We start from the raw sequence: 12599 nt of genomic DNA on the forward strand, positions 1-12599 counted from the left end.
GGGACTATTGGTTCCCAGTTTCCAATATGGTGCCGATCGCCTTTTTATGAAAGCTTAAAAGGTCAAACTTGATGGGAATGAGTCTGGTTTGTTCTAGGCATGCTCTTTCTTACTCTCCTTCGCTTGCATGGCATAGCTGAATCCAAACAGTTCCAAATTTAGAAACTCTTCAATTTAGTGACAGTTTGTTGAGAAGTCTGAAATGAAGAGCTTCAAACTGCAATTTCTAACTTGCTTAGAGACTAGGATTCGACCCCAGCATTTAGAACAGGGGGCAGGGCCTTAGCCAGGATTTCAAATTTGATGGGGCCACAGCAGACTTTTTTGTTTAGGGGGTCCGGACTCTCGATGACAACTCTCAAAATACCCCGTGAATGCCCCTAAAAAAACAAATGCCATGTTGTCCCTTTTATTACTACAAAATTATTCACAAGCTTTCATCTTCCCCTGCACTTTGCATGAGGCTGAAGGGTAAGGTGGGGAGGAGAAAGAAAGGGGTTGAAGCCTCCTAAAGCAAGCAAAGGGGGACTGATTGATGGGGTTTGTGTTTGGGGACCCCCGAGGGCCCCACTGAAGCTATGCGTCTGCCGGGAAGGGGGGGGGGGCTGAACTAATTTATTATGAGGGTCAGATTTGGCATAAATGAGACCTCATTGGGCCGGGCCACATGTTTCATAAAATGTAATGCCTGGTAGCAAAGATATAAACTTTACAAAGGGAACAAATAGAATTAAAGATTTTTTTTAAATTTAAAATAAGACGTGCTTAAACATTAGCACATTTGCAATATTTTGTTTAACAGTCTCTGATAAGTAACACCTCTTGCTCTGAATTACTGCACCAAAAACTGGAGACAATGTCTGAGCTGCATCAATCTTGAGTGTGCTGTTCAGGTGTGCATCTGTAAGTTGCAAGACCTATTTTTGATTTACTGACATTCATTACAGAAATCTTTGATCCTAAGACCCAGAGGAAAACATGAAATGGCTGGGCATTGTGAGCTTTTGTACATAAGCTGCTTCACGTGCTGGTCGAGAACATGTGAAGGCACCATGGCACAGAATGGAGGCTACATGTTTATCTACAAAACTGTAGTCTTCCCTAGAAAAATAACTACAGCTCCCATGAGGCAGTGCAGGAACAGAGAGACAGCCATGTATAGTAGTCAGTACCAGCCTACTATCTGGGAAGCCTAAGTTCAAAATCTGCAATCAATTAAAGGAAATTAAAGGAAAATGTGAAAGAAAAAAAATTAAAGGAAATGTGCTGGGTAAACTTGGTCTGGACACACGCTCTCATTCTAATCCTGGCACTGGATCATGAGAGCACGAATAAAGGGGGAGGCAAACTCAGTTGCACTCATAACAAGCCCAGCAAAACTGGTAAAATAGTTTCCCTGCCCACTGGCAGAAAAGCATCTCTGAGTGAGCCGTAGGTAGCTGTTAAAAAGCACTGCATTTGTTGTTCTACCTGACAATGAATGCAACCACCTCTGGGTAGCTGAAGGTTCTGAACATAGGAGTCAGGTACCTCCTGTTGAGAGACCATTCATTTTTGCCTGACATGGTTCTGCTGAGAAGATCTGCCTTAACATTCAGGACACTTGGAATATGAATAGCAGTCAGAAAAATGTAGTGCTTCCTGCACCGTCGTCATAGGGCAATAACATGCTTGCACAGTTCGGCTGAGGCGGTGCCTCCCTGTTTGTTGACACAGTACATTGTTGCCACATTGTTGGTGTGAACCTGTATGACTCGACCTCTCAGCGATGGCAGGAAAGACTTCAACGGCCGATGTACCGCCAGTAACTAAAGGCAGTTGATATGAAGGTGTTGTTCCATAGTGAACCACTGACCCGGCTCATGAAGACCCTCACAATGAGCTCCTGACCCCAAAGTGAGGCATCTGTGGAGAGCACAACCTGCAGGAGTGGTAGGAACAGCATGCCTCTTAGGAGGTTCTTGTTGGATGTCTACCACGAAAGTGTGGAGAGGACATCCTGAGGAATGAGTAATATGGTTGATTGTGTCTAGCAATGAGGCATGAAGTGGCTTAGGAACCACAGTTGTAGTAGTCTCCATTGCAACCTCACAAGGGGACGACTAATGTGGTTGATGCCATGAGACCTAGGGAGCACTGGACTGACTTCACTAGTTGAACCGGTGTCGCCATAAAGTCCCAAGCCATTGACTGCAGGGCAGAGGCACTGTCCATAGGGAGGTATGCTCATTGGTGGATGGCAAGGAGCTGGGAACTGATGAATTGGAGCATCTGTGTGGGAAATAGAGGAGACTTGGTCACATTGTCACACGGGGATGAGGGGGAGGATCCACAATACGTCTTCTGCGATGGCGGGACAGTCCCGAATCTGATGGTTGAGAAGATCAAGAGGCCCTGGAGTATCAACATGGGGAACTGCAGTACGCTGAGCTACAAGATGGGGATTGATGGTGGTGGCATGGAGTTCTGGACCTAGAGCGAGGTCTCCTGTAAGAGTGTTGAGGAGATCTCAAGGTTGAACAGGACTGCGCATGATGGGTCCAATGAGGGCAGTATCAAGCCCGGGATTGACGTTGAGAGGAGGATCTTAAGCCCAAAGAATAGCCTCCGCAATCCTCTCTCCCCATATGAGCCCCAGAGGCCATTACGATCGGCCACTAAACATCTTCTGACCATCCCTGGCTCAAGGGACATTCGTCTTGCCTTGACCAGGACCAGGGTTTTTTTGGCCCTGGCCCCCGACCTGGTGGAATCAGCTCCCATAGAGGTTCGGGCCCTCTCGGATCTGTTGCCATTCCGGAGGGCCTGTAAGACGGAGCTGTTCCGCCAGGCCTTTGGCTGAGGCAGACGGACGTCCCTATCTTGCTATACCATCTAACTGGCCTCCCAACACTGATGCCACCGACTACCAATACCGATTACCATCTGGACTGAGAAGAAAATCAGGCCGATATAGTTGGCATCTTTGGACACCAGGCTGTGTATTTAAGTGTCCACACTATAATATAAATCGAAAGGAAGGAAGGAAGGAAGGAAGGAAGGAAGGAAGGAAGGAAGGAAGGAAGGAAGGAAGGAAGGAAGGAAGGAAGGAAGGAAGGAAGGAAGGAAGGAAGGAAGGAAGGAAGGAAGGAAGGAAGGAAGGAAGAAAGAAAGAAAGAAAGAAAGAAAGAAAGAAAGAAAGAAAGAAAGAAAGAAAGAAAGAAAGAAAGAAAGAGTTGTTGGTAAGGTGCCTTGCCCCTGCATGGGAGTAGATCTCTTGGATGGTGAAGAACTGGTGTGGTTCTCTCAGCTCTGACCACCAGGTTCAATGCTGGATGTCTTCAGGCAAGGAAGTCCCTACTAGGCTGTAACTACATACTGGAGGGGAGTGAGAGAGGACGCTGATGGTTTGCTGTCCCAAAGGCAGCAGCTTTGAAGTGGCAGGTGAAGTATTAATCAGTCATGTGACAGTCAAGGTGGTTGGGGTTGGGATTATCACATTGGAGGCGCGGTGATCAGATGGCCTGCCCAGATGGTTGGTCGGTGTCAGAAGGCCTGTGATGAACAAGGGTGCAATCTACCTGAATGCCAATTTTGACTTTTGGTTTCGGGCCCAAGAGGGATGATTCCAAGGACTGCTTAATAGCAGAACAGTAAAATTAACAAATTCAGAAAACCTTCGATCTGGTTTTCTGAATTTGTTAATTTTACCATTCTGCTATTGGATTTAAACTTTGTACCACTTTGCATTCTAAACCCCACCAGCTATATGTAGCTCTGCTTACTGTACCTCATTCCTCGTCTGAAGAAGTGCGCATGCACACGAAAGCTGACATTCCGAATAAAACTTTGTTGGTCTTAAAGGTGATACTTGACTCCTGCTTTGTTTACGGAGAGTATATGAAAATGCTGTACATTTGCCTATTGGTCTGTAAGTCGTTTTCATTTTTTGAGGCTGGTTTTCATGGAAACCTTGGGTTTATTTCCAGTCGCCCACCTGGAGGCTGACAACCTATTTTATTTTAGGGCTTATTCTGGAGTTCTAACAATTAAGTTACTGAGCCGGGCTGGGATCCAAAGTTCTGCTCATGCCGGTGGAATGGGCTTACACTAGCCCAGGAGTATTTTCACTTCTTCCTTTGAATAGCAGAACCTCACAACACAGCAAAAACGACTTCAGGTATTCCATAGTTTGCTATGCAACTTGGCAGAACTTTGCTGTTCCGGACAAGCCTGAATTCTCTAAATAGCTCATGGAATTAGTTTTCAACAGCTCTCTGGGAATTTGTTAACAAGAACAGGACCACTGTTTAACAGATGCCTGTACGTAAGAGGGCGTGCCGTCACTAATGCTTAAAAATCTCTCACAAAATCCAAAGTGCATGTTTATGTCTATGCACGCGGACACACAGAGCTAAACTCAGGGAACCGCAAGAAAGCACATACATACAGCGCTTTAAATTTATTAATATACAATGCATTTACTGGAATAACTCATGCAATGAGTACTTAGAGTATAAAGTACTGAACTAAGTATACATTAAATGCTATTTTCCTTATTGTGTAATCAGGCACCACAGTACCCCAAGCACTACTGTTATACGGTATAGTCATATGAACATATGAAGCTGCCTTCTACTGAATCAAACCCTCGGTCCATCAAAGTCAGTATTGTCTTCTCAGACTGGCAGCGGCTCTCCAGGGTCTCAAGCTGAGGTTTTTCACACCTATTTGCCTGGACCCTTTTTTGGAGATGCCGGGGATTGAACCTGGGACCTTCTGCTTCCCAAGCAGATGCTCTACCACTGAGGCACCGTCCCTCCCCAGTCCTATCATTATTAGAAACCTACATTGCAAAACAATGATCTACAAAAAGAAAAGTGTTGTATATGTGTGTGTGTCTATACCAGGGGTGGCCAAACTTGCTTAATGTAAGAGCCATGTAGAATAAACATCAGATATTTGAAAGCTGCAGGGAGGGAGGGAGGGAGGGAGGGAGGGAGGGAGGGAGGAAGGAAGGAAGGAAGGAAGGAAGGAAGGAAGGAAGGAAGGAAGGAAGGAAGGAAGGAAGGAAGGAAGGAAGGAAGGAAGGAAGGAAGGAAGGAAGGAAGGAAGGGACGGAGGGAGGGAGGGAGGGAGGGAGGGAGGGAGGGAGATAGAGGAAGGAGGGAGATAGAGGAAGGAGGGAGAGAAAGGTGGAAAGAAAGCAACTTTAAATGACACTGACAGGCCTGGCTTGGGAGAAATGATTTAAAAATGGAAATGCCTTCTCCAAGCTGGCTGACGTGGCACTGGGGGCTTCAAAAGCCACACAATATATGTGGAAAAGCCACATGTGGCTGCTGAGCCACAGAATGGCCACCCCTGGTCTATACTTTTTCAAGCCAGTCGTTATTGTGGTCTTAGGTATACACAATGGTGCATTATTGGTTGAAATGATGCCCCCCCCCCAATATATGGATCTTATGATTATGAACAATTAATTGGCCTGGATCCCCTCAGGACAGTTTTCTCTTTTGATAACTACAATACCCTGAAAAGCCACTCTTGAGGGTTGGGGACCCCCAGAAAGCTCAATGGGCAGCCAACGGCTGCATGTGGAAATCACCACCTCTTCTGGCATAAGCAGAAGTACTCTTTGGTTGAGGTCCAACCCAACGTAAACAACCAATATTCTTTTCTTCTATATCCAGAATTCTGCCAATTATAATAAAGAACACTGTCTTGTCATAGTGACAAACTGTCCATTAAAGGCAAATTTTAGAAACAGTTATGTGTGTTTTACACACAAAGTTTAAAAAGAAAAAAGCCAGGCAGGCACAAAATACATTTCTAGCAAGCAAATTTTCTCTCTTTGATCAGAATTACATTTAAATATTACTTCTACAGGTTTTGCAAGGGAAAAATAAGCAGGAAACAGGGCTGCAGAAATAGAACACAATATCTAAGTGTAACTAGGAGAGCTGCAAAAGAGAAGCTAAGACAGCATCCTGCCAAGCTCAACGGCAACAGCCAGAAATTGGTAGCTGATCCTGGAACACAACTAATTGAATTCTTTTGCATTACTGAATGGAAATTACTAATTAGAATTTTTTAACAAGGCACACCGCTTATGCAGTTAGGAACTAAATGTCATTATAAGCAGAATTTCACCAGTTACAAATTTAGACAGATGAAGTGAAGATCAGTACATATTTCTTGACTTCGTTACCTTTTCATAAAGCCTCAACAAGTTTCAAGGGCAAATGCATAATTAGTTCTCTGGATTAACAGGTAAAAAGCCAAGCTGGTTGTAAAAACAATTTCTACCCCACTACCACCCCCACCATTTTCAGTTCACCCAGCAGTCTTTACTATACCAGCCAAAAAGTTCTATCCATAACAATTACACTCATTTACCATCCATGCAAGTTTTGCCACTGATTTTAATAAAGCGGAATCCTCCCTATCACACTATTATTGTCCCCATTTGTAAACACGACAGCACGGCAACAGTGAAAAACCTTAAATCCCAAATGTTAATGAGTTAAGGACATTCTTCTTCAAAAGGCTGTGTTAACATGTTAGCGGCTATTCTACAAATGTGAACGGAACACTTATGTACCACCTTTCATCACATATAGTGACATCAAGGCGAATCCTGTTTTACTACAAATACTGTGATTCAGGGCTTTTTTTGTAGCAGGAAGTCCTTTGTATATTAGGCCACACCCCCTGATGTAGCCAATCCTCCTGGAGCATACAGCAGGCCCTGCACAAAGAGCCCTGTAAGCTCTTGGAGGATTGGCTACATCAGGGGTGTGTGGCCTAATATGCAAAGGACTTCCTGCTACATATCAGAAATAAAACCTAAGTTGAACTTTTCATGTAAACCTTACCAAAACGGAAAAGGAAAACTCCCAACCTTAAAAACAAGAGTGAAATGTGCCATTGTTTTTAAAGTATAGTTTTAGTGCACTCTGTGATAAATACATATATTTTGTTCAATTTATTTTTCAAAAATAATTTCTTTTTCTTTCTCACCCACCCTTTGGGTACCCAAGCATGTACACCTTACACACCTTACACAATTGATTCCCAATTTTCAGAAGTGGGGGGGAGGTAACAAATTCACCCTAGGGAACATAGCTAAGTCTACTTTAAAAATACACATAAGCGCTAGAAGTGGGTTTCGCTAACACAAGTAAGCAAACTTAAGGGCCAAACGGATGGACTCACAACAACAGCCTCGCAGAGTGCCATCAGGATCTTAAGCGAGAGGGTAGAGAGGGCGAGGAGACCATGCTGTTTTGCTAAACTCACCTGGCAGAGGTGTACAACCATTCTCTAGGAGCAGAGATGCATGCACAAAAGTGAGAAAGTGATTGCACGTAATCGACTTCCACATTAGAAACATTACACATTTTGTACAGAAACATTTTTTTTTAAAAAAAGGAAAACAACAAAAAAAAACCCACAAAAAAAGTTGTTGGATTTCTCACCTCTCGCTTTGCAAGCAGGACGTTCGGGACAATGTGAGGTAAGCAACGGCCCAACATTAGCATGACGCTTTTCTCGCTATCGGCAATCCGAGACACCTAGAAGGGGAATTTATTTTTAATTATGCACGGTAATGAGTGCTTAAAATAACGTCATTGGAGTCCCTCTCAGATACAGCACTCCGATATAGCACATCTGCCATCTGATTGGGCCATGAAAGTATTATTGTCTCCGAGACGACTCAGGCTTGACTCCACAGGCATCAACTAATACCTTCAGATGGGTAGTATTTCCACAGTAGCACTCACAATAGCATCTTCTCATGAGCACTTCTGAGAACAGGCCGGCTACATGTATTAAGCCAGCACACGGCTTTTCAAAAGAGCTCCCCAAAAGTCTCTGCCAGAAGTATACTTCAAAGATTAAAACTGAAATGGTCTCCTTCACACAGAAGAAGAAATTGGATTTATATCCTGCTCTCCACTCTGAATCTCAGAGCAGCTCACAATCTCCTTTATCTTCCTCCCCCACAACAGACACCCTGTGAGGTGGATGGGACTGAGAGCAGCAGCTGCCCTTCCAAGGACAACCTCTGCCAGAGCTATGGCTGACCCAAAGCCATTCCAAGCAGGTGCAAGTGAAGGAGTGGGGAATCAAACCCAGTTCTCCCGGATAAGAGTCCGCACACTTAACCACTACACCAAACTGGGATACACAGATGATTCACTGCGATTTAATATTTTACTGAAGGACTACACGTACCTCTGATCCCAAGCGGCTTTCTGCTGACATCTGACAGAAAGACAGCAATGCTTGATGGAATGCAGGTGACAGCTTTCTGGTGTAGTATTTTGATGGCGGTTGTGGGAAATAAAGGTAGGGGACAGAAAACACGATCAGCAAACAACTAATAGAGAACGCCTATTTGCTTCATAATTGAAAGCTGGAAGGTGATCTATAAACCTGTAGAATTTTAAACTAATTTCTAGATGAAAAAGTTTTACAAGTTATTCTCTTAACAGCTGTATCACAGTTCAAAATACATCATTCAATTGTAGTGACAATACTAGGAAAATAATTTTTAAAATTAGGAATAGGAACATTTCCTAGAAGTTCTGACAGACGAAGCCATTTGCTTTGAGGTGCACCCAGATGTGAAAGCAGCAACTACCGATGCCATACTGCAATGCTTCCCCCACACTGGTAGTATGCCACAGACATATACCTGTGAAATATGAGTAGGGGGCAACACATATATCTGGGAAGTAATGCTGCCAGTGCATCTATGTATCCTTGGACTAATGTTACCACTCTGCTTATATGCACACAAACTGTATGTATGTGAGGCTGCAACCCTTGATTGGGAGTGCTGTAAAAGCAACGCCCCTGGTCAAAGAGGAATGTGTACACCAGGGGTGTCAAATATGTAGCCCGGGGGCCGAATCAGGCCCTCAGAGGGCTCCTATCAGGCCCCCAAGCAACTGGCTGCTTCCTTCTCCCTCTCTCTTGCTTCCTTCTGCATCACAGCTTGCTTTGCCAGGCTTGCTCAACCGCAAAACCTTTAATTGTGTTTGTCTGTGTCCTTTATAAAGTCCATATCTCCTCCAAGATTTTGGGTTATGACTTTAAAAAAACAGCAGAGACTTTCCTGCTTGGATTACAATTAGAAAAATTTCCAAAGGAAGACAGGACTTTAATTTGGTACTTGCTCTCAGCTGCTAGGACATTGTATGCGCAGCTGTGGAAGCAAAGAAAAATACCAGAAAAATGGGATTGGATTGTGAAAGTTTTATCGTGGAGTGAGATGGACAAACTAACTAGAACTTTAAGAGACTATGATTTAGATATATTCAAAAAGGAGTGGAAGAAATTTAAAGGATATATGGAGAAAGAGTGGAATGTAAAAAGACACTGGACAATTTTTTAGTATTAATGAGAAAAAAAAAGAATACTGAACTTTGATAGGTTAGTGGTACCTTTAGTATTGAACTTAAATCTATAACTTCGGGGAAGTCAAACATTGGACGGAGGGGGGGTTGAAATATCATATGGGTTAGTATAGAAAATTTATAATTGAGTTTTATAACCATATATTATCAATAAATTGTTAAAACACATAAAGTCCGTATCTCTACTACCTGGCATTACATTTTATGGCACACATGGTCTGAGCCGACAAGGTCTCATTTATGTCAGATCTGGCCCTCATAACGAATGAGTTCGACAGCCCTGGTTTATATGGTCTATATGTCCATGTTGTAGAAATGGCAGATATGACAGGGCCCTCCTATGCATATTGTTCTCTACACGTCACATACAGAGAGTTGTGCTCCCCCTCTACGCGTACTGCCTTCTACCCATATTATGCATAGAGGACTATAGTGGACCAAGAAAGAACTGTCCTTGCAGCTAGAACTCTGGCTTACGATGTCTGCTGCCACACTTCCTGCTACTAAAGAAATTAAGTTTTTACACTTTGAACAGCTCAACTGTATTGAATAGCTGGTTCAGGCAGAATTTAAACATTATGAATATGAGAAAGCTGGTTTATACAATGCAGAAACTGGACAGACAAGATTAGTATTTCCTTGTTAGGTAGCAGATGTTCTGTTTAGCTCCACATAAAACTTCTCATATCCTTAAGACTTCCAACAAGGTCAGCATTTTTATGTCTCAAAGGAGTTGCTGAGCTTCCACACCCCAAAAGAAAGAAAAATTAATCCTACAAAGGCTTTGTTGGGGTAAAACTGCAGTGCTGCAGTCGGAGCCCTCTGCTCACGACCTGAATTCAATCCCAGTGGAAGCTCGAGGTTGACTCAGCCTTCCATCCTTCCGAGGTTGGTCAAAGGAGTCCCCAGCTTGCTGAGGGGAAAGTGTAGAGGACTGGGGAAGGCAAGGGCAAACCACCCCGTAAAAAGTCTGCCATGAAAATGTGAAAGCAACGTCACCCCAGAGTCAGAAACGACTGGTGCTTGCACAGGGGACTACTTTTACTTTTATGAAATCAATTTGGGTTGCCCACGCGTAACACTTAGAGTTAGTGTTAAAGTCATTCAAGAGTCAAAACTGGTATCCTTACTCAAAAGACGAGACAGACTTTTAAAAAAGAATCACTAACCTGTTGGGTTTATCGAAGTGTACGGCAACTTTAATGGACGGGGAACAAGACGGAAGTTTTTCTCTCCCCTTATTAGGGAGACAGCTTATAGTGTTATCTTTAGGAATTCTGGATTCAGGTTCAGTTCCTGTGAAAAGCCTTTCCTCTTCAGCTTCCCCATGGTTGCTGTCAGTGGCAGAACTCTTGATATCCAAATATCTTCCATTATCATCAGGGAATGTGAGAGGCACTTGAGCTAAAGATGACTGGACCGAATCACAGATTACTGGAACAGCAGGTTTTTCATTCCTTAAATAGTCTATTTCACTGTAAGAGGTAAAACAAAAGAACTGATTATAGTTTCCCCTACTAGTCAGAAAATTGTTCTATGAAACACTAGTAAAGAATAAGTCATCTCCAGGAATTTATCACTGCTTTGAAGCATATTAACAGCATTTCCCAGAAATGTGTCATAGAGCAGCGGTTCCCAACCTTTTTGGCACCAGGGACCGGTTTTGTGGAAGAGAATTTTTCCAGGGACTGGGGGTGGGGTGGGGGGCTGGTTTCAGGATGATACAATTGTGCACTTCTATTGCTATTAGTTTGGTGTGGTGGTTAAGTGTGCGGACTCTTATCTGGGAGAACCAGGTTTGATACCCCACTCCTCCACTTGCACCTGCTGGGATGGCCTTGGGTCAGCCATAGTTCTGGCAGGAATTGTCCTTGAAAGGGCAGCTGATGTGAGAGCCCTCTCAGCCCCATCCACCCCACAGGGTGTCTGTTGTGGGGGAGGAAGGCAAAGGAGATTGTGAGCTGCTCTGAGACTCTGAAATTCGGAGTGGAGGGCAGGATATAAATCCAATGTCATCTTCTTCTTATTGTTATTACTACATTGTAATATATAATGAAATAAATTATACAACTCACGGCCCAGTTGTTAACAGGCCATGGACTGGTGCCAGTCCATGGACCGTGGGTTGGGGTCCCCTGTCATAGAGCATTCATGCAGACTATTTTACAATGTGGGAAAATTTGAAGGCTTTGGATGAAAGCTCTGTGGAAAGCTCATAACTCGTTGGTTATGAGGTGCTTCCTAGGGTTTCCACCTGGTCACTTTGTTATTGCTCGAGGCCCACACTAGAAGGCTATCTTCTTAGTCTAGATGCTCTCAGGAGTCCCCGAGTGGTTGCAGCTGGTTTCCAGAGTGCTGCAGTGGGAACCCTTACCTAAGGCAAGGAAAGACACATTGTTCCCTTCCTTCTGTGACAAGGAGTACATCCATAAAAATGTCATCTCCATCCCAAGGTTACAAAGCTTTGGAAGGCTCAGCCCTACGTGTTATACCCCCTTGCAATACTGGAATATTGTGTGTAGTTCAAATATGGTGAAAGAGGAGACCCGATGGATGCCAGTCTGCCTAGGATTAGGAGGCAACCCCTGGTTATCCACATTGAACAGCTAACAGTAGCAGCATTGAATTGGAATAGTTAAACCACAGCTGTCAAATGTGTGGCCCTTGAGCTGTATCCGGCCCCCACAGGGCTGGTATCTAGCCAAGGAGCAACTGACTGTCTCCTATGTCCTTGTCCTGGCTCCTACTGTGCGGAAAAGCCTCTGTGAGGGGGAAGGAAAATGAGAGTCCATGCACGTGTACCAGAGGAAAACTCCCCTCACCACCTTTCTTGCTCCCTCCACTGGAGCTGCTGCTTTGCCAAGCCTATCTTCCCTCCTTTGGGGAGGAAGCATGGGGGAAGGAAAAAGGGAACGCACGCACGTGCACCAGAGGAAAGCTCCCTCTGCTCTCTTCTCGCTTCCTCCACTGGAGCTGCTGCTTTGCCATGCCTGTCTTCCCTCCTTTGGGGAGGAAGCATGGGGAAAGGAAAAAGGGAACGCATGCATGTGCACCAGAGGAAAGCTCCCTCTGCTCTCTTCTCGCTTCCTCCACCGGGGCTGCTCCTGTGTTGCCAAAGCCTGTCTTCTCTTGTTTGGACAGGGAGGGAGGCGGAAGGAAACAAAGCAGGCATGCAGCAGAAGGCAGTCCCAT

General features: G+C 44.3%; 1 protein-coding gene across 1 annotated transcript in view; it reads right to left on the minus strand.

Moving 5' to 3' along the window:
• Window positions 1-12599, minus strand: part of RELCH (RAB11 binding and LisH domain, coiled-coil and HEAT repeat containing) — a 79284-nt gene that overhangs the window by 44736 nt on the left and 21949 nt on the right. Inside the window, exons 8-10 of the mRNA XM_060244279.1 lie at window positions 10577-10882; window positions 8221-8296; window positions 7461-7556 (exon numbers count right to left, since the gene is read on the minus strand). Coding sequence (XP_060100262.1) covers window positions 7461-7556; window positions 8221-8296; window positions 10577-10882 — 478 coding nt within the window. The remainder of the gene's footprint in view (window positions 1-7460; window positions 7557-8220; window positions 8297-10576; window positions 10883-12599) is intronic.

This window comes from Heteronotia binoei, chromosome 7, assembly GCF_032191835.1.
Source record: "Heteronotia binoei isolate CCM8104 ecotype False Entrance Well chromosome 7, APGP_CSIRO_Hbin_v1, whole genome shotgun sequence".
In the NCBI taxonomy this organism is placed as follows: domain Eukaryota; kingdom Metazoa; phylum Chordata; class Lepidosauria; order Squamata; family Gekkonidae; genus Heteronotia; species Heteronotia binoei.